Source organism: Lithobates pipiens, unplaced genomic scaffold, assembly GCF_037356315.1.
Source record: "Lithobates pipiens isolate NorthernLeopardFrog02 unplaced genomic scaffold, aLitPip1_a1.2 Scaffold_13, whole genome shotgun sequence".
NCBI classification, from domain to species: domain Eukaryota; kingdom Metazoa; phylum Chordata; class Amphibia; order Anura; family Ranidae; genus Lithobates; species Lithobates pipiens.
Genome location: NW_027507718.1, coordinates 51,527,761 through 51,550,831, shown reverse-complemented (window position 1 = coordinate 51,550,831; position 23,071 = coordinate 51,527,761). Strand labels below are relative to the sequence as shown.

Here is a 23,071-nt window from a genome sequence, read left to right as displayed (position 1 = left end):
CCGACACAGATCCTCTCTGTAACAAAATGGGTTGTTAGCCCTATCACTGAAGAATACTAGGCAACTTTAGTTCCGCCCAGGGGGGTGGTCCCTAAGGCTACAATCCTCCACACTCTGCCCTAGCAGCCTCAGTACGTCAACAAGCAATATAACGTAAAGAGAAAAAAAGGAGGGGCGGGGGCTGTGTCGGTCGGTAAATTACAGAGAAAAGGATTTTACAGTGAGTACAAAAAATCCTATTCTCTTATGTTCACCGACCGACACAGGTACTCTGTGTAACAAAATGGGACGTCCCCAAACAGTGCCAAACAAGGGATGGGAAAAACGGCATAAAAACTTCATCCACCATGGCAGGTGGGAACTAATGAAACTAAACCCACACAAAAAAACAGCAGTGTGTGGAAAACCACCACAAAACAGGGTATCCTTAACAGGAGTGATCCCCAGACCACAGCCAACTGTGGAAGTAATGCAACAGTGCATTAACGTAACAGTACTGCGTTTTTTTTTTGAAAAACCAGGAAAAAATATCGGTTGCATATTCAATTGCAACTACATGGCCGCCTGCAAAACTGGCATCAGCCGATGCACTGACATCTACCTTGTAAAACTTGGTAAACGTATAGACAGATGACCAGGTCGCTGCCTTACACATCTGAGCGACCGACGCTTGGTGTCGGAAGGCCCAAGACCATCCAATTGCCCTTGTGGAGTGGGCCTTGACTGGAAAGGTGGGCACCTGCCCCTTCAAGGCGTAGGCTTGTACTACAATCTGTCTGATCCACCTGGAAATGGTGGCCGACGAGACCGCCATGCCTTTCTTTGGACCAGCCACCGAAACAAACAGTGAGTCTGACTTCCGAAAGGGAGCCGTGGCAGACAAATACACCTTCAGAGCCCTAACCACATCTAGAGTGTGGAGGGCCACCTCCTTAGGGTGCTTCGGCTTAGGACACAGAGAAGGTAATACAATGTCCTCACTGATATGAAAAGCCGAGACCACTTTCGATAGAAAGGACGGTTGCGGACGCAACAGCACCTTATCCCTGTGGATAACCAGATAGGGTGACTTGCAGGACAAGGCCGCCAAGTTCCGAAACCCTCCTGGCCGATGTGATGGCCACTAGGAAGACCACTTTCTGGGAAAGAGTCAACAAGAGAATCTCCCTGATATTTTCAAACAGCGGTTTTTGAAGCGCCGACAACACCAGGTTCAAATCCCATGGAGGTAACGGTGGACGCACCGGAGGGACTACGTGTCGTACCCCCTGAACGAAGGTACTCACTAAGGAGTGATATGCCAGGGGTCATTGAAAAAAAGACAGCTAAGGCTGAGATTTGCCCTATGATGGTACTTAATGCCAATCTCTGGTCAACTCCTTGCTGGAGAAACAGCAGGATCCTGGATATGGAAAAGGAGCACTGATGCCATCCTTTCTCCTCACACATGGAAATGTAGGCCTTCCAGGTATGATGGTATATTTTCCGAGAAGATTTCCGTGCCCGCCACATAGTTGGAATCACTGAGTCCGACAGACCCTGGTTCCTCAACACCTGGCACTCAATAGCCATGCCGTTAAAGCCAGCGATGGTAAAGCAGGATAGAGAATTGGACCTTGAGATAGGAGGTCCTCTCACAACGGCAGTCACCAGGGAGCACCTGCCACCAGACGCACCAGGTCTGCGTACCAAGGATGCTGAGGCCAATCCGGGGCAACCAGTATTATTGGGATCCCCTCAGCTTCCACTCTGCGAAGCAGACGTGGCAACAGTTTCAGTGTAGGAAAGGCGTAGATCAGCCGGTACTGATCCCACGGGGCCACGAGCGCGTCCGGCGCGTCTGCCCACAGATCTCTTGTCATGGACATGAATCTTGGCACCCTCCGATTGAGACGGGAGGCAAGTAGATCCACATCTGGTGTGCCTCACTTCAGGCACAGCAGCCTGAATGTCTCCGAATGCAATGCTCGTTCTCCTGGGTCCAGCATCTGGCGGCTTAGATAGTCCACCTGCCAGTTCTCCACTCCCAGGATGTAAATGGCCAACAGGGCCGGTACGTGTCGCTCTGCCCACCGAAGTATGTGAGCGACCTCCAGTGCAGCGGCTGAGCTTGTTCTTACCAGTCCTGAAGAGCTGGGAGACATTCCATTGTAGCCAACTCCTGATCAGTACAGGGAAGTATACTGGCCTCAGAATGTGGTGACGCAGACATCAGTAGCCCGGTCATATGTACACCCCGGAGCATAAAAGCTCACCAACCACCTCTGGAGCTGAGGTATGTCATGGCCTGCCGAGCTGTAGCTGCAACTTGCACACGCTCGATGGTCAGACTGGGGAGACTGCAAGGATAAGTGAACCAGCCTGTCACCCAGCTGGCTGTTGACAGAAGATCACAGGATCATTCATCTTGCACAAAAAGCCAAGCTTCTGCATCAAAAAAACATGGACCTATGGGCCCACAGGGTTCCTAGGTCTATCTCCTCACTAGACAAAAAAAACAGAGGCTGCTAGGGCAGAGTGTGGGGGATTGTAGCCTAAGGGACCGCCCCCCTGGGCGGAACTAAAGTTCTGAAGTGTTGTATTACAACTTTGCCTATTAATCTCCAGTGATAGGGCTAACAACCCATTTTGTTACAGAGGAGCTGTGTCGGTCGGTGAATATAAGAGAAAAGTATTTTTGGTGGCAAAACCCTTGTTGGCAATCGGAGGTCAGACATTTCTTGTAGTTGGCCACTAGGCTTGCACACATCTCAGGAGGTATTTTGTCCCGCTTCTCTTTGCAGCTCCTCTCTAAGTCATTAAGGTTTAAAGGCTGACATTTGATAACTCGAACCTTCGGCTCCTGTCACATATTTTCTACGGGATTAAGGTCTGGAGACTGGCTAAGCCACTCCAGGACATTAAGGCCCCTTTCATATGGGCGGATAGAATTCAGCTTTTAGCTGCGGATCGATCAAGTTATCTACCGCAGCTAAACTCACACAATGCTTTCCTATGGCCCCATTCACACACTGCATTTAGCAACAGTTTTGTTACATGGGGTTTTGTGCAGTTATAAATAATTAGGATTTTTAAAACCGCTTACCTGTAAAATCCTTTTCTTTGATTTACATCGGGGGACACAGAGCCATAGTAATTACTATGTGGGTTACATCGGACCGACAGTTTCTGAACACTGGCACGCCACTAAGCAATACAAGTGTATACCAAGAAGGGAGGGACTTCTGTGTCCCCTGATGTACATCAATGAAAAGGATTTTACAGGTAAGCTGTTTTAAAAATCCTATTTTCTTTTCTTGCATCAGGGGACACAGAGCCATAGTAATTACTATGTGGGATATCCCATAGCAATGGCAATTGAAGGGGGGGGGTGCACGACAAAAAAGAAAGGAAGTCAGAGGACTCGTACTGCGCCCAAAGGCAATATCCTCATGACCTTTAACATTGATTTGATAAAATCTGGTAAACGTATGAGCTGAAGACCAAGTCGCAGCCTTACAGATCTGAGCCATAGAGGCCTGATGATGCACCACCCAAGAGGCACTAATCGCCCTGGGTGAGTGTGCTTTAACATGAAAAGGAGGACTTTTCTTCTTTAAACCATAAGCCTGAATAATGACTTGATGAATCCACTTGGAAATGGTGGATCTAGATGCTTCCTGACCTCTCTTTGGACCATCTGGCAGTACGAATAAAACAGCTGTTTTACGAACCTGAGCGGTCGCCTTCAAATACACTCTGACTGCTCTTACTACATCAAGGGAATGTAGTGCCTTCTCTTCCCTAGATCGAGGCTCTGGGAAGAAGGAAGGAAGAACAATATCTTGGTTTAAGTGAAAACCTGTCACCACCTTTGGCAGGAATTCAGGGTGAGGGCGTAACACCACCTTATCCTTATGCATGATCAGATATGGCTCTTTCAGAGCCGCTAGTTCTGATACTCTTCTAGCAGAAGAAATGGCAACCAGAAAGACTATCTTTCTAGTCAAAAGAACCAAGGGAATTTCACATAAAGGTTCAAAAGGCTGTTTCTGCAAAGCCGACAAGACCAAATTCAAATCCCAAGGATTTATAGGTGCCCTGATAGGAGGATTGATCCTTGTTACCCCCTGAACAAAGCTACGCACTAAAGTGAGAAGCTAAAGGCTGTTAAAAAAAAAAGATATTGACAAGGCCGAGATCTGGCCCTTGATAGTAGTCAAGGCCAGATTCAATTCTAATCCCATTTGCAGAAAATCAAGGATTCTACCTATGACATATTTCCTGGGGTGCCAACTCCTGGATCCGCACCAGGAAACCTATGCCTTCCAGACTCTATAGTAAATTACCCTGGAAGCCAGATTCCTGGCATTAATCAAGGTAGATGTTACCGAAGGAGACAACCCATGATCCTTTACAATGTGGGTCTCAATAGCCAGACCATTAAATTTAGCGTCTGTAAGGTAGAATGGAATACCGGACCTTGCGCGAGAAGGTCTGGCCATAATGGCAGAGTCCAAGGAACTCCTAATGCCATCTTTATGATCTCGGCAAACCAAGACCTTCTGCGCCACGCTCGGGCCACCAGAATCACCTCCTTTTTGTTCCTGCTTGATCCAGCGAAGAAGACGCGGAAGAAGTAGAACTGGAGGAAATGCATAGATCAGAGAAAACTGATCCCATGGGAAGACTAATGCATCTGTTCTGCAAGCTAGTGGATCCTTTGCCCTCGACACAAAGTTGTCGACCTTGTTGTTGAATCTGGGCGTATACAGGTCTACGTCCAGAGTACCCCATCTCTGACATATCGCTAGGAAGATGTCGGCGTGAAGAGACCATTCTGCCGGAAATAATTGTTGGCGACTCAAGTAGTCCGCCTGCCAATTCTCTATCCTGGGAATGAATATTGCCAATAGGCAAGGGACGTTGTGTTCTGCCTAAGACAGAACATGATTCACCTCTTTTTGGGCTGCAGGACTCCTCGTGCCCCCCGGTGATTGATGTAAGCTACAGCCGTGGCATTGTCGGACTGAATCCTGACAGGACAGTCCCTCAGTCTGACCGTCCAGGCCTTTAGAGCCAGGCGAACTGCCCGAATTTACAAAATGTTGATAGGCAAGATCCTTTCCAACTTTTACCACTTGTCCTGGACAGAATCGTCTTCCAGGACTGCTCCCCAACCTAGAAGACTGGCATCTGTAGTCACCACTTTCCGAGAGACTGGTAGAAATGATTTTCCTTTTTGAAGGTTGCTGGATATCAACCACCAATTTAGACTCTGACGTACGTTGGGAGCCAGATGAATTGGAAAATCTAAGGCCTGAACCTTCTTGTTCCAGGCTGACAGGATTGCTCTTTGTAGCAATCTTGAATGAAACTGCGCGTAAGGGACGGCCTCGAAGGAGGCCACCATTTTACCCAATAGTCTCGTGCACAACCGAATGGAAGGCTTTTTTTTTTGCCTTGATGAGTTGAATTAGTTCTACAATGGAAGTGCTTATTTTCTGGGGTAGAAATACCTATTTCTGTATGGTATCTATGATTAGACCCAGGTGCTGTACTCTCCTTGATGGTTTTAAGGCAGATTTGTCTAGGTTAAGAATCCAGCCTAGAGATTCCAGGTAGCTTACCAGTGTAACCTGACTGTGGTTTAGCCCTGAAACTCAATGATCTATTAAAAGTAGATCGTCTAAGTAGGCTAGGACCGTTATGCCCTGAGCCCTTAATCTGGCTAAAAGAGGCACCAGAATCTGGTGGCTAGACCGAATGGCAGGGCCACAAACTGATAATGATGATTTTTCTACTTCGAATCGCAGAAACTTCTGGTGAATGGGAAATATTGGCACGTGGAGATATGCATCCTTTATCGATAGAAGCCAAAAATTCCCCTCCTTGGAGGATGACTACAACCGACCAGATTGACTCCATGCAAAAGGATCGGATGTTCAAGTGCCGATTCAGATCACTGAGATCTAGAATAGGTCTTACTTCCCCGTTTGGCTTTGCAACCGTAAAGAGGTTTGAATAAAAACCTGTGCCTTGTTCCTCTAAGGGTACTTTTGATATCAATGATTTGGATAGTAGATGATCCGGTGCTAGGAGAACCACCTTCTTCTCTGGATCCTTGGGAACATTTGATCTTAGAAACCGAGGAGACGGAAAAACTTGTAACTCTAGTTTGTAACCTAGAGAAATGGCAGAAGCCACCCATCTGCTTTGACATTGCTCCTGCCAGATCCTTGAGAATTGCAGGAGCCTTCCCCTCACCTGAGCGAGCGGGGGCGCCCCTTCATAAGGAGGCTTTAGCACTCTGTTTTGTGGGCTTTTTGCCCCAAGATCTCTTCTGACCCTGGTGCTGCCCTTGGGGTTTTCCCCTTGAATCTGACGCTTGAGGCCGTCGAGAGTGCCTAGAGGCTGATGTTCCTGGTACAGGAGAAGAGGCCCGCTTAAAGGAGAAATGTCTGAATTTCTTCTTTATTGGTAAAAGAGAGCTTTTGCCATTCAAAATCTTTTGTAGGTATTTATCCAAATCATCTCCAAATAGCCATTCACCATGAACAGGGAAACTAGCTAGGAGTTTTTTACATGGCACTTCGGCTGACCAACTCTTCAGCCAAAGAATTCTGCGAGAATGTGCTAGTCCAAGTCGTGAGATCTGAATGGCTGTATCTCTCATAGCGTCTACTGTGAAACACAGCGCGTCTGATAAATCAGCGCAATGTTGGGCCTGTTTTTCATGCAGAAATTTTAAGCATCTCCTCAAACTGTTCCTTTAATGGACTGGGATACGCCCATTGCGGCAAGAACCGGCTGCACTCCTGAACTTACTAAAGCCATATGTTTTTTTTTTTTTTTTTAGAAAGAAGCTCCAACTTTTTATCTTCTGGATCCTTTAACATGAGCGCATTATCAACCGGACATGTGAGGTTCTTATTCACTGAGGTAATCGCAGCATCAACTGCTGGAACTACTCATTTCTTATAGAAATCTTCTTCCATAGGATACAGTTTGGACAATCTCTTAGGCGGATAATTTTGCTTATCCGGATGTTCCCATTCAGCATACATAAGCTTCCTTAGCCATGCATGAATAGGAAAGGCATCCCCAGACGGAGGAGGTTTTAATGATCCCAATTTAGAGATGGGATCATCAAGAGCCTGTGCAGCAAAAAAGTTGAATGAACCAACTTAGTAAGAGAGTGCACAAGAAAGCTGTCTTGTGGTGTTACTCCTTCTATATTAGGATCCTCAGAAGAGGATAAACCAGTATCTTCCAAACCTTTGGGAAGATCTGCCTGATCCCCAGCGTCCTGAACCTCCAAAGGAGGGCCTTGAGCACTAGATGGGGATCTGCTATGTTTAACCCCACTCTGGAGGGATAAAATAGCCTCAATCTTCTTTTCCAGATTGGCAATGGTAGAAGACCAAACCTCTCGTGTGACATACTCAGGGGCTGAAGCGTCGTGTGCGACTGCAAGCACAGTTTCCCCTGATGGCTCAATCTGACCGGCTGCAACACTCTGAGGATGACGACATTATTTTGGAAAGGGTTTTAGTTTGTTCTGTAACCATTGACCCCTTAGAACCCTTAAAGGAGTTCCTGGTCCCTTTGCCACTCATAGCCTAAAGCACAAAGCAGAGGCAAAAGAATGTAAACTTGCTAGGTTATAGTACAGAACAATAGCTGTTATTAATCCCAGCTTCTTACAGTGCAATGTGTCAAAGGGAAATGCCTGTGTCCCCAAACCTGATCCAGCCAACCTCTGCTCTGTCCCTCCACCGCCAGGCAGCAGCTTCATTCACAGCGCTTTAAAGACTTCCTGGACGTGTGGCCGGCGTCTGATGCTGTTAGCCACGCCCCCGGTGCGGAATACGAGCATTTTCCCACGCGAGCGCCGTCTGCAGGATGGCGGGGGGGGGGGGTAAATCCTCGGAGCAGCTGCAGTCTGCCTTTTTAAAAAAAAAAAATTTTTTACAAGAAAATGAGTAATGGTCTCCTGAAGAGGAATAACGCCAATCTAGGGGCGCAGGAAGACACCAGACCCCCCTTTTTCTTACCAAAGGGTCTGTTCTGGCTGGAGAAGAGGAGAGAAAAGGCTTCTGCTGTCTCCAGCGACAGGATGGTGCGTGCTCAATACAGCTCCCAGTGGTGACACATAGATATGACAACACTATACTGTATATAGAAGCAGAAATTCCTGAGAAAATCTCCCTTGCCTTATCCTCGCAGCAGGGTTTCATCAAAGAGAAAAAAAAAACAATCTTCACCATTCACGGTAGGCTCCGAGACCTTAAAGGAAACCTTCAGGAACCGGGGAACTCTCAGGTTATCCTACAATCTTGGACCTGCGACAGCACCCTGCCAGTAAAACTTTATGGCCTCACTACCAAAAAGTACTGGATCCCAGGTCCCAGTTCTCTAAAGAAAAGCGTTCGCAAGCAAAACCTTGTTTCTTGCTACGATGCCCGGGTACCACTCATTTAGCCCATGAAAGACATCAGAACGGATCCGGTCAGCATGGCTGGCCCTCATCAAGGATTACTACCCGTGGAGCTCAGCACAGCTTACTCGTGCCCAACACCTTAGACACTGGCAGAAAAACTGAGTGTTATATGGGGCAGTACACGCCTTAGGGTCGTGCCAGTTTCCAGCACCTGTCGGTCCGATATATAACACACGTGGTAATTACTATGGCTCTGTGTCCCCTGATGTAAGAAAAGAAGATGTATTTGACTGCGTCCAGGACCGATTTATTGCAGCTCTCTGCACATAACTGCAGGTAAGTGCAGTGCACTATTTCATCTGCGGATAGCAGCTGCAACAAGGAAAGAAAAACAGGAAGCACATCAGAAATGGCAAGAATGTTCCACCATAGCTAATTGCAGCCGCATGTAGACGAAAGTAAACGCAGCTAATTGCAATGTACAAATGATCGCTGTGCCTGGAGTCTTGGAATTTCAAAATGACAAAACATGCTTTTAACAGCGCCAGAACAGCCACCCGTGTGAAAGGGGCCTAATTTGCTTATTCTTGAGCCACTCCTTTTGTTGCCTTGGCCATGTCTTTTGCGTCATTGTCATGCTGGAAGACCCGTCCACGACCCATTTTCAATGCCCTGGCTGAGGGAAAACGCCCCCAAAGCATAATGTTTCCGCTTCCATGTTTGACAGCGGGGATGGTGTTCTTGGGGTCATAAGCAGCATTTCTCCTCCTCCAAACACGGCAAGTTGAGTTGATGCCAAAGAGCATGATTCTGGTCTCATCTGACCACAATGCTTTCACCCAGTTCCTTTGAATCATTCATTGTTCATTAGCAAACTTCAGACGGGCCTGTACATGTGCTTTCTTGAGCAGGGGGACCTTGCGGGCGCTGCAGGATATCAGTCCTTCACATCGTAATGTGTTAACAATTGTTTTCTTGGTAACTGTGGTCCCAGCTGCCTTGAGATCATTGACCAGATTCTCCCGTGTAGTTTTGGGCTGATTCCTCACTGTTCTCATGGTCATTGAAACTCCAGGAGTTGAGATCTTGCATGTCCCAGGCCGAGGGAGATTGACAGTTATTTTGTGTTTCTTCCATTTGCGAATGATCGCACAAACTGATGTCGCCCTCTCACCAAGCTGCTTGTCGATGGTCTTGTAGTCCATTCATGCCTTGTGTAGACCTACACATCTAGTTCCTGACATCCTTGGACAGCTCTTTGGTCTTGGCCATGGTGGAGAGTTTGGAATTTGCTTTAGTGGACAGGTGTCTTCTATACAGGTAGCAAGCTGCGATTAGGAGCACTCCCTTTAAGAGAGTGCTCATATACAGGTAACAAGCGGAGATTAGAAGACACCTGGGAGCCAGATATCTTGCTGATAGGGGATCAAATACTTATTTATTTCATTAAAATGCAAATCAATTTATGACTTTTTTGAAATGCATTTTTCTGGATATATTTGTTATTCTGTCTCTCACTGTTAAAATAAACCTACCATTAAAATTATAGACTGATCATTTCTTTGTCAGTGGGCAAACGTACAAAATCGGCAGGGGATCAAATATCTTTTTCCCTCACTGTATCTTTGGTAATAACCCAAATTAGTGGATGTTATTTAGTCTGTGTGAAAGTTAGTCTACAAGCTATGGTGCAATTATTAAAAATGTGTCACACCTGATGTTCTGACGGCCTATCTCATTTCTTGAGGCCCTAAAATGTCAGGGCAGTACAAATAACCCTCAAATTACCCCTTTTTGGAAAGTAGACAGTCCAAGGTATTTAGGAAGAGGCCTAGTGAGTTTTTTGCAGTCGTAACTTTTTTTCCCACAGTTCTTTGGAAAATGAAGAAATTTGTATTTTTTTTTTTTTTTTTTTTTTTTTTTACACAAAGTTGTCATAAATTATTCCTTGCACACAGCATATGCATACAGTGGATAATCCATTCCAGGAGACTGTAATCCGAAGCACTCGCATATCAAAGCGAGTTTCACCATAGAAGTCAATGGAAACTAAGATAATTTGTTTCACATTGACTTTTATTGTATGCAGTACCGCATGTGGCGGGGGGGCTGGAGAGACTCGGGAATACTCGGACACTGCTCGGATGCACTCGGAAACCCTCTGGAACATAGTATTTCCAAGTGCATCCGAGCGTCACCGACACCCCTACACCTCTGGCCAAATGCGCTACTGCACACAGCAGAGGCTTGAATCCTGCTCGTTTTGCGAGACGACACTCGCAAACCGCTCTAGAATTAAAAAAAAAAAATAGCTCGTATTGCAAAACGCTCATTAACAGTGTTACTTGCAATCAGAGGTATTACTGTACTTGCAATTACACCCCAAAATACATTCTGCTACTCCTCCTGAGTATGGCGATACCACATGTGTGAGACTTTTTCACAGCCTAGCCACATAGAGAGGCCCAACATTAGCACCATCAGGCATTCTAAGAGCATAAATTACACATCCAATTTCCTGACTACCCATCATATTTTTGAAGGCCCAGGAGCACCAAAGACCACATTTTGGAAAGCAAACAACCCAACTTATTTTTATATATATATATATATATATATATATATATATATATATATATATATATATATATAAACTATAAATAAACACTTTTGAAGGCCCTGGAGCACCAGGACAATGGAAACACCCACAACATGACCAAATTTGGGAAAGCAAACACCCCAATGTATATTCTATGAGGTATAGGCTGCAGATGGGTACTTGGGTACTCTGATGGGGTGGTGACAGGTACTCTTTATTACTGGGCAATCTGTGCGTTTTACTAGCTGTTACCGCAATCTCTTCTGCACACAGGATCGGTGTGTGAGGAGGAGAAACTCGTACCATGGTTTGTTGACATTTGTGACCGGCTGTGATTGGACACAGCCGGTCACGTGGTAAAGAGCCATTTTACTTGGCTGTTATCCCTGATTGCCACGATACGTGTCCCCGGGCGGACGTCATATGATGCATGCCTGGATGGTTGAAAGGTTCCTGCCGGTGTAATTTTACAACGTGCCGGTAGCGAAGTGGTTAAATGCAGGGAATCTTATATATTGTCTCTGAAATAAAGCCTACAGACAAACACACGTGGCTTTCTAGCCATAAAACGTTTTTTCCCATGTCAGATGTAAAGTATCCACTCTATCCTATGGCAAGCCACCGCAATACAAGCAGTTTAGAGGGTCCTTTTTATATCCTCTGGAGGTGCGGACGTCCAATTAGAGCTACCACGTATGTACGATCTCTGCCGGAGATCACACAAGGTGAATGTGTGATGAACCTCCAGCCCATGATGGAAAATCCACCCACACTAGGGAAGGCCAGAGGCATACAGTGACACCCCTGACCAGCTTGTCAGTGCACACGCCCTGCAAATTGTGCAGGCATCCTGCACATGGCAATCCCCCCAGCAAAGGGGCACATATGGGGGCAGACAGACCCAACTCTATCAGGACCTGGGCTGGGACTGCATTCCCACCAGATTGTCCCATCTGGTGGTGCCCTGGGCGTCTGTATTGTCATCCATCCCCTAAGAGTACCATCCATTAAAGTGATATTCGCCATCTAGTGGACAAAAACAAAAAAGGCATCCACCACATTTTTTCACATAATGATTAAACAATTTAAAAAGTTTAAAGATCTGGGGCTCCCGAGAGGTCCTCAAATAATAGTATGCATCATTAAGTCCCAAACAAATGTATAGTTGCATAATATAATTGGGTTTTGATTAATATTTTTATTGTGCAATCAAACACAACCCCCCCCCCCCCCCCGAAAAGTAGTTTCTAAAAGGGGTTTAAAGCTGATGGATTAATTAATCCCAGGGTGTTTTGCAGCTGCCAAGGTGGGAATCCACTCGGTTTCGTGCTGCAGTAGCAACTTGTCCACATGCCCTCCTCTCTTTGGGCACATGCTCTAGAGCAAAGAATTTCATTTTGGATAGTTGGAACCCATGATACAGGCCCACATGCCGGCTGCTGGGAGTCTCTTGCTTTTTCTTAGAAACCAGGGACATATGGTGAAAAAACTTTCTTTCAGTTTTTCTGACATCAAAGGCCTTGCATTCACATTCCATGTAATAAACTATGCCAACAGTCTGACAGCATAGAAATTAGTTCTATATTCATGTCCATTTGGTAGCGTTATCTGTTTAGTATTGTTCATAAACCTGCAGACATTTTATTGTAGGGTGCTATGCCCGTGGTCTTGTAGAACTTTGGATTTATGACCAACAAATGACTGTGGACTTTTTTAGCGATTGGGATCATCTATAAGTGATCTGCGGGTTTAGACTACCAACTTTGGAGACCACATCATCAGCCACCAAACTGTGCCAATACTTTTGAATGATGTGATGAACTTACCTGTGCTGACCTGAGTAACGTTTTATCATTTTGGTCCTGAGATGTTAATTCCTTTTATGAATCAAAACATCCCTATCTTGAAACTTTGCTAGGCTTTTTTTTTTAAGCATGACAGGCTATACCCTGTATTTCTAAATTGATTTTATAAGGCTTTAGCCTCAACCTCGAAATCTTCCTGATTGCTGCAATTCCTCTTAAACCTATGGTGACATTTTGTTGGGAAAATGAAGAAATTTGTATATTTTTTTTTTTTTTTTTTTTACACAAAGCTGTCCTAAACTATTCCTTGCATATGCATACAGTGGATAATCCATTCCAAGAGACTGCTTGTAATCCGAAGCACTCACATGTCAAAGCGAGTTTCGCCATAGAAGTCAATGGAAACGAAGATAATTCGTTCCACATTGACTTTTATTGTATTCAGTACCGCGTGGCTGGGGGGGCGCCGGAGAGACTCGGGAATACTTGGACACTGCTCGGATGCACTCGGAAACCCTCTGGAACAGAGTATTTCCAGGTGCATCCAAGCGTCACCGGCACCCCCGCACCTCTGGCCAAATGCGGTACTGCACACCGCAGAGGCTTGAATCCTGCTTGTTTTGCAAGATGACACTTGCAAACCGCTCTAGAATTAAAAAAATAAAAATAGCTCGTATTGCAAAACGCTCATTAACCACTTTACTCGCAATCCAAGGTATTACTGTACTTGCAATTACACCCCAAAATACATTCTGCTACTCCTCCTGAGTATGGCGATATCACATGTGTGAGACTTTTTCACAGCCTAGCCACATAGAGAGGCCCTGAAATGTTAGGGCAGTACAAATACCCCCCCCCCCCCCCCCCCAAATGACCCCTTTTTGGAAAGTAGACAGTTCAAGGTATTTAGTAAGAGGCATAGTGAGTTTTTTGAAGTCGTAATTTTTTCCCACAGTTCTTGGGAAAATGAAGAAATTTGTATTTTTTTAACAAAAAGTTGTCATAAATTATTCCTTGCACACAGCATATGCATACAGTGGATAATCCATTCCAGGAGACTGTTTGTAATCCGAAGTACTCGCATGTCAAAGCGAGTCTCACCATAGAAGTCAATGGAAATGAAGATAATTCGTTCCACATTGACTTTTATTGTATGCAGTACCGCATGTGGCTGGGGGGGGGGGGGGGGGCGCCTGAATGACTGGCACAGTCTCTCCGGGGCCGACCAGCAAGATATGGAAGCTTGGGCCAGTGGGAGATTCTTCCATCCACACAGTTCAGCGTAGGTGGAGGAATCTGTTCCACTTTTTCCATCTGACCATAGAAAATCTGCAGATAATCTATAGGTGTATGGCCAGTCTTAATTTCACACGTTTTTCTTGCTGCGTGAAATTGTACAAAGCAGATGTGGCAATTTAAAATGCTACTAAAAACATCTGCTTTGACTCCCTGCACAGCCAGGCAATCTAGTGAGCACTGGAGGGGCAGAGCAGAGAGCTGATGGCTGACCATCAGCAGTTCTCTGCTTACTGAAGACTGAAAAGTGAGTGATCAGTGGTCTTTAAATGCTCAGTTCTCAATGTATAGTTGTTGGGGGGGCAGCTGTAGCATCGCTTCGGTTCAGCAGCCATCTAGGTGAGTATGTTTGTTTGTTTTGTTTTTTTGTTTCCATACTCCAGCGGTCTAAGGTCCTGATGTCATAAGGAACAGGGTGGGGAGCTCCATCTGCCAGGGTAACAGTGGATCAGGTAAGTAAAAGCGCTTTTACTATCACCTGGACTAAACAAGCAATTAACCCTTGCAGTGCAAGCACAGAGTTGTACTAGAGTTGTACTTTAAAGCAGGCTACAAAATGGACAGAAATTCTGTAACTGCTGTGCATCTCTGAACAGCAGTTACATAGAGGGTTGTGCTAAAGAATCTGGCTGGTAAGTGACCAGGGAATTTTTGTTTGTTGTTTTTTGACATGCGTGGCCTTTCCATGTGCTCCCTGCTGCAAAGGCTAGTTATAGATTGGGTGGTTGCCATTTGTTTGTACTTGTGATAAAGAATCTGCCAGTAAATTAGATTCAGCCTCTTAAATATAAATCTTGGAATAAGGTTCATCAGTTACCTTGATGCAAAATCATTTTGCCAGTCATGATATGGCAGTAATAATAAATGTTGATGAAATGTCTTTTTAGTTTTTTTTTTTTTTAGGATAGTCTTCAGACCAAGTTTTAGAAATCATTTATGGAAAAGACAAAAAAGCTCAGGCTAAGGGGGAAGGACCACCAATGCGGGTCAGTTTTCCCGATCTATCTGATGGCTGCAGACAACTGGTAGATTGTGATCGATGGCTTGCTGACCCCTGGAGTACAGAATGAGTAAACCCCATCATGGTTTATTTATTTATTTTTTGTCTGCTGCCTTTGGTAAGATCTTCCTTCACTTCCTGTCCTGTAGAAACAACAAAAAGTGAAAGGAGATCTCTGTGAAGTAAGGTAAATCCATTCCTGAACAGTTGTGACAAGTATTCCCATCTGGACATTTACCTCTATTCCTAATGTCAACCCAAAAGTTTTGGATTTTTTTTTTTTAACACAGCTCATATTCTACTTGATAAATTTTGTAGAAAAAAAAAGTCTCTGCTATAAAAAAAAGCTCCTGCATGTCAGTCAACCTGCTCTACATTTAGTTATGTATACTTTGATTTATGTAAAATTATTTAAACATTCAGTAGAGCCTCACATACCAGCCTACACATTCCAACATCAATAATGTAAGAGAAATGGATGTATTTTTATTGACTAGCTAAGAGGAATGTTAGAGATGAGCAAAGATCGGAATGCTAGTCTAGAGCAGAAGTTGTTGAGGAACCCTTTACTATTGGTGATTCTCAGGCTTTAACATGAACTGTAGGCAAATATAAAAAGGCCCAAATTAATAGAGCTATGTAATCCTTATGTAGCACCCTCCTACCTTAGGTAGGTAGGTTGTTAGAGTAGTGTTTTTGGTTTGTACTACCAGTGCAGGTAAATTTAGGCAGACCTAGCTGTGAGAGCTAGGCCTGTTTGTTTTTTATCTGGGGGCTGGGGAGTGTTTTAGTGCAGCAGCAGGAGACTGACATGTACTTCATCTCTCTGGCGCTTCCTTTTTTTCCAGAGGTTTCTGGAAAAGAGGCAGGGCAGAGGGCTGGAGGGACTTGGAGTGTATTTGGGAGCCATGACCAATCCCCAACTAGGATTGGCAGGGGTCAAGCCTCCCATATATACTCATGGTCAGCCTGTAGTGGGAGGAGTTGTCGGATGGAAGAACTGAATGATGGAGTGTTAAACTTTCGTGGCCCTTGTGGGGGGTGAACTCTGGCCTGGAGCTTGGGAGCTGGGAGGGAGCTTCTCACAAAACGGTCATTGAGATGTCTCCTAGAACAGGAGCAGGAGGAGGACAGTGTAGAGCACTGCCAGTCAAGTCATTAAGGAGGCATCCATGCCGGGGGGTCTGTGAGGGAGAATGTCAGGATTGGATCTGAAGCTAGAGGGAAAGGCTGCGGTGTCATTGGAGTCAAGTTGCTGCAGCCAGAAGGGTTGGCAGGATTTGTATTGGACTTTCTGGGATTGGTAGTCCACCAAGTATCAGTTAGCACAACTATCCTTGTTCATCTAAATTGGTTGCTATAGCTAAGGGGACTGCAGACCCCCTGCCTGAAAATGGCTATTAGTAAAATGTTGGGATGTTAGAGTGAGGCCTAACCATGTGAGAACAGTGATAGGAATCTAGAATTGTACAGCAGAGAAAAGCAAGTGATCTTAAAGTGGAGTTCCATCCAAAAGTGGAACTTCCTCTCAGTTGTCTCCTCTCCCCTTCCGGTGCCACAATTGGCACCTTTGGGTGGGGGGGGGGGGGCAGGATACCGGTCTTTGACAGGTATCCTGTTCCGCGCCCCGTGACGTTACCGTGGGGCTCCCTCCTCCTCCTCTCCCTGTCGCCGGGCCAGTAGGAAAGAGGAGCGGGGCCTCGCGCATGCGTAGTAGGGTTCCCGACATGAAGCCGTAAGGCTACACTGCCGGGTACCCTTACCCGCAGTGGCGGCGGCAGCAGCAGCATCCGACAGCTGATGGAAACATCAGCTGCGGTGCCGACATCGATGGACTCCAGGACAGGTAAGTGTCCTATTGTTAAAAGCCAGAAGCTGCAGTATGTGTAGCTGCTGGCTTTTATTTTTTTTTGGGGTGGAACACTGATTTAAGTAGTGTGTTGGAGGAGATGTATGGAAGAAGAAGTATGAGAGACTGTCAATTTAGATTCAACCATCTTTATTTCAACCAAGCAAGATTCATCATTTGGGCATCCCATGAATAAAAAAAAAAAAAAAAAAAAAAAAACAAGCCAAGTGTGTCTGAAATAAATTTCTGGCCAAGCAGGGTGACGCATGGAGCTAGAACATGCAGCGACTCCATGGGGGCACCACTACACTTGAGACATTTTTTACATGTATTTTTAATGGGCTGATGCCTCTTGGCCCCATACAGTGGGGCTGTAGTCTTGGAGAAAGAATCAATACAAGGAGCCAATAAGTTCATGTGCTGACACAAAGCATTACTGATAGGGTATACTGTGCATACATCCACCTCTACGCGCACACACACCTAGAAATGTGATTATAAAAGGACATAAAGAACCGGCTAGTAAATAAAAACCTCCTTGTGATGGCTGCTGATCTCAATACATATGTCTGTCTGCTATAATAACTAATTGGAATTATTCACACTTCTTGTTGCGATTTAGTTACAGGCTGGGGTGAGTCCAGAATGACCTGGCCCCCGATGAAGTAGATTGAATGATGCTAGCCATCAGACTGAAGCACTCTGTACAAGCATAGACGTATTGCGTTTGAGAGACTTTCATAATGCTCTGTGGAGAGAAACTCTTATACTATTTTTGATAGGTGCGGAAGAGTTAAACTATCTAACAATAATGTTTTATATCTCTGAGACTTTCCCACTGAGGGGTGCATTTAAGTTGCTGGATCTGCATATCTGCACTTCTGTAAAGGTACCCTTTAAATCGATGTTAAAGTAAAAAATGCTACCTTCCTACCTACACTAATGTTAAGTACACCGGTCCCTTTGAATCGATGGTCAGTGGAAAGCCCCGAAAGTGTGTTGCTATGGCACATATATTGTTTCTTTGCTCTGTGTGCTGACAAGAGCAAAGGGACATATCCGTGTAAGCTCGGATGCACTCCAGTTGGAGCTTGCACAGGTCTGATGACTCTTGCATGACTGCACTGGGCTGAGCAACAGTGTTGTCACATGATCCCCTGTACTGAGAATTACCAGATATTTGCTGTGGTAGCTAAACTGAGCACCATGTTAGTAAAGAAATTGTGAATATATACTCCTGGCAAGGGGGAATTAAAGCAAATTTGTTGCTTTGCCATTGCAGTGTGTATTAAAGTGTTTGGAAACCTCAGACATGAAATATGAACAAAGCATTTCACTCTATAGCATGTACTTGTCATAATTCGAAACACGGAGTATCATTTCTGTCTGCTGCGTTCCTCTACTATAAGCGTGAAGCACTTCTGACAAGTTTTCCTGACACCAATAGAAAAATGGTGACAGGGGAGGGACCTTGGGCTGATTTAGAGCTTCAGGTTTGTTCTTGTGTGCTATGTGAAGGGGGGTCCCTTCCTTAGTCAGATCTCTCACTGATGTAACTTCAGCTCTCTGTCCCCTGCTGAGAGATGCTGTATAAATTCTGCACTTTGAGTGGATGTAGGGGAAAGACGACTGTAGATAACGGGTATAATTGATGTAGGGGGATTTGTTTCATCTCTGTGTATTACCTGAGGCCAGTCACTTCACTGGGTATATGTGAGGGTTTACATCCACTTTAAGGAATTAAACATGAATTCCTTGAGGTTCGTGGAAATAAAATATCTTGCTATAATGTTGTGGAGGCTGATAATATCATTCTAGAAAATATGGATTTTCTAATAGTAATACTATTTCTCTGCTTATTCACTCACAAGTTTGATGGAGAAATAGGAGCTTTTAGTCCAGTAAAGGACATAACTGTTAAAACCTATTATTTATAATAGGTACTTACTGTAAATAGTGCCATCAATTTACACAGCGCTTTACATATACAGTATATTGTACATTCACATCAGCCCCTGCCCTCAAGGAACCTACAATCTAAGGTCTCTAACTCCCATTCATATACTAAGGCCAATTTAGACCTGAGCCATTCAACCTACAAACATGTCTTTGGAGTGGGGAAGGAAACCAGAGTACCCAGAGGGAACCCATGCAGGCACAGGGAGAACATCCAGGCAGGTAGTGCCGTAGTTGGGATTCGAACCGACTAACCTAGACGGAAGTGCTAATCACTTAGCCAGTGTGCTGCCCCACATAAATATTATGATCTTTAGAAATGGTCTGTAACAGGTGCATGCGTCAATAAGGGTAAATAAAAAAATAATTCTACTGCTACTCTGTCTAGGACAACTTTTCTCAATCATTTTACCCTGGAGGAACCATTGCAATAACTTTTCATTTTTTGGGAAACCCCTGCTAAATCTCATTGGGGATCAGTTTGAAAAATAACCCTCACAATGGTGCTGAGTGGGAAGACAGTCCCCCATTACAGTGGCGATCCAAATGTCTACTTTACAGACAATTAAAAAGATAACTGGTGTAATGCAACTGGCTTTGCCAAATGATGTTTGCCCCAAAACCAAGCAGACAACATTAAATGGGAGGTCAATAAGCCACAGCTCAAGGAAGTCTATGCAACATCTGAAGGAACCTTAGGGTTCCATGGAACCCTAGTTGAGAATGGCTGATTTATGACAGTTAAAGTTTTTATACAGTTGTGCTCATAAGTTTACATATCCTGGCAGAATTTATGATTTCTTTGCCATTTTTCAGAAAATATGAATAACACAAAAACTTTTCTTTCACTCATGGTTAGTGTTTGGCTGAAGCCATTTATTATCAATCAACTGTGTTTACTCTTTTTAAATCATAATGGCAACAGAAATGACCCAAATGACCCTGATCAAAAGTTTACATACTCCAGTTAGTAATACCATGTATTGCCCCCTTTAACATTAATGCCAGCTAGAGGTCTTTTGTGGTATTTTGTGGATGAGACTCTTTCTCTTCTCAGATGGTAAAGCTGCCCATTCCTCTTGGCAAAAGGCCTGTAAATTCTTGAGCTGTCTTGCATGAATTGCACGTTTGAGTGACTCAATGATATTGAGGTCAGGAGACTGAGATAGCCACTCCAGAACCTTCACTTTATTCTGCTGTAGCCAAAGACAGGTCAACTTGGCTTTGTGTTTTGGATCATTGTCATGTTGGAATGTCCAAGTACATCCCATGCGCAGCTTCCTGGCTGATAAATACAAATGTTCCTCCAGTAGTTTTTGATAACACACTGCATTCATCTTGCCAACAATTTTGACAAAATTTCCTGTGCCTTTTTGTAGCTCACAACATCCCCCAAAACATCAGATCCCCCTCTGTACCTTTTATCATAGGCCTTGTTGATTCCTCTCCAAATTTAGCATTTATGGTTGTTGCCAAAAAGCTAAATTTTGGTCTCATCACTCATAATGTCTTTGTGCCAGAAGGTTTGACTCTATGCTGTGTCTCTGTGCTGTTTGCCGTATTATAAGCTGGATAGTTTGTGGCATTTGCATAGTAATGGCTTTCTTCTGGCAACTCGAGCATGCAGCCCGTCTTTCTTTAAATGCCTCCTTATTGTGTATCTTGAAACAGCCACACCACATTTTCAGAGTCCTGTATTTCACCTAAAGTTATTTGTGGGTTTTTCTTTACATCCCAAACAATTTTCCTGGCAGTTGTGGCTGAAATTTTTGTCTAGTTAGTGTAGTTAGTCTACCTGAACGTGGTTTGGATTCAACAGAACCCCTCATTTTCCACTTCTTGATTAGTTTAGTCCAATTCATTGGATATCATTGGATATCTTTTCATATCTCTTTCCTGTTTTATACAGTTCAACTACCTTTCTCGCAAATCCTTTGACAATTCTTTTGCTTTCCCCATGACTCAGAATCCAGAAACATCAGTGCAATACTGGATGAAAGATGCAAGGGTCTGTCAGGAGCCTAGAAACTCATTGACCTTTTATACACACACTAATTACAAGCAAACAGATCACAGGTGAGGATGGTTACCTTTAATAGCCATTCAAACCCCTTTGTGTCAACTTGTGTGCATGTTATCAGGCCAAAAACTCCAAGGTATGTAAACTTTTGATCAGGGTCATTTGGGTAGTTTCTGTTGCCATTAAGATTTAAAAACACAGTTGAATGATAATAAATGGCTTCAGCCAAACACTAACCATGAGCGAAAGAACTGTTTTTGTGTTATCATTCATATTCTCTGAAAAATGGCCAAGAAATCGTAAAATTCTGCTAGGGTATGTAAACTTATGAGCACAGTTGTATATTCTTCATTTGTGTTTACAGAAGAAAAGTGAAAAGGACAGAACACAGTCAAGTCTGTAGACCTGTTGTAATGATGGTGCTGATATACTATAATTATAGTTGGCATACATTCCTTTAGGGTTCATTTATCTCCCTTACTAAAGTTTCCATTGTACTATTCAGTTGTTTGGATGACTCAGGGGTCTTTAAACATATGTTTAAAATGGAAATATGTGAACAGGCAAGCTATTTATCACAGAAGAGACAATCTGTGTCTTTTCTGCAATAAACTAAACTTACCTGCCAGTTCACAATCTTCGTTACAATGCACATTGGGGTTGATTTACTAAAGGCAAATGCTGTTCCCAAAAAGACAAAATTTAGGTGCCGGTCAGGCAGAGAGGTGAAGTCCAACTTGACCTCTGTGAGTGCAGACAGGGATAGGGAGCTCGTCCTAGCTCCAAGCTACAGCAATGTCAAAGGAAAATATCCATAAGCCGCACATCCTGCAGCAGACCCCCATATGCATGGAGTAAGATGAATGGCAGCCTCAGCCCGGACTCCAGCCAGGCCACACCACTAACGCATTTCACTCTGCCCCTTGGGGCTTAATCGTGGGATTAAGCCCCAACGGGCATAGCAAAACAAGTCGCAAGCAAGGTATGGCTGGATTCTGGGCTGAGGCTGCCATTCCTCTCACTCCATGCACATGGGTCTGCTTCATGATGTGCAGCTTATGGATCTCTTCCTTTGACAAACAGACTGTTTGCTTTGCAAGTGCAGTTTTTCCAGAGCTTGGTAAATGTGGTGCACCTTGTCTAACTTTCAGCATGTGCAAGCAAAAATGATGTTTTTTTATTTTATTTTCCTTGCATGTGATTGGATATTCTTTGTAAAGTGAAGCCTCACCTCATTTACTAGGCTCTAAAGCAATTGAACTTGCAAAGTGAACAGTCTATTTGCCTTTAGTAAATCGATCCCATTGAGTTACACATGCACAGCTTGGAGTACCTTCTTGCTTGCATGGAACCTACATCATCCCATGCTGGCCAATCAAGATGGCCAAAAACCCTGGACCTAGAAGAAGCCAGGGAGAAAGATCTCAGTGCAGGCAAGGGACTTTGTTACTGTATGATCATTGGTGCACAGGTGAGTATCTGCAGCTTTAATTCTACTTTCATTCTAATTGAACAGAAGTTTGAACTATTATTTAGGATTTCAGTAATGTATTTTATTTATTTTTCAGGCTAATGTAATACCTTCTGGGTCATTAGTAACAGAGTTTGCCCAGATTTCCTCGTATGCATCAAGTTCCCTTTCATCGGTGCAGAATGAGTCTTGCTCATTGGCCCAACAGAATGGCAGTCAGTTTAGCTCCGAAGAAACTGTTGCACCTTCCATCTCACCACAGATCAATGGAAAAGCTGGCAATGATGAATTTGATCAAATCATTAAGCAAATGGCACAGGTATGTGTTATTGTGAATACATTCTGTTTTCTTACTAAAAACACATTGAATTGGATTTATACTCGAAAACAAAAATGTATTATATTGCAGCTTTCTAGTCCTTCGATGTGGTGGATGCATTCATTTTCTTTTTCAGGCTCTTTCCCTTTATTTTCACCTGATGATCCTGCCTGCTATTTTTCAATGTCCTGTAACAGACCAGCTGCCCAGTGGAAGTTAGAGGTTTGAGACAAACCATTTACCAGGGGCGCTTACGATGGCCAGTTTTTATTTGTTTTATGTAAACCATTTATACCAGGCATTTTCAAAGTCTGGCCCGCAGTCCAATCGCAGC

General features: G+C 44.2%; 1 protein-coding gene across 9 annotated transcripts in view; it reads left to right on the top strand.

The window, feature by feature from the left end:
• The window catches only part of MPDZ (multiple PDZ domain crumbs cell polarity complex component), a 257,104-nt gene that overhangs the window by 28,198 nt on the left and 205,835 nt on the right, over window positions 1-23,071 (top strand). For all 9 annotated transcript variants that reach the window (XM_077475101.1, XM_077475104.1, XM_077475106.1 and 6 more), the window contains exon 4: window positions 22,516-22,737. In XM_077475101.1, the coding sequence (XP_077331227.1) occupies window positions 22,516-22,737 (222 nt within the window). The remainder of the gene's footprint in view (window positions 1-22,515; window positions 22,738-23,071) is intronic.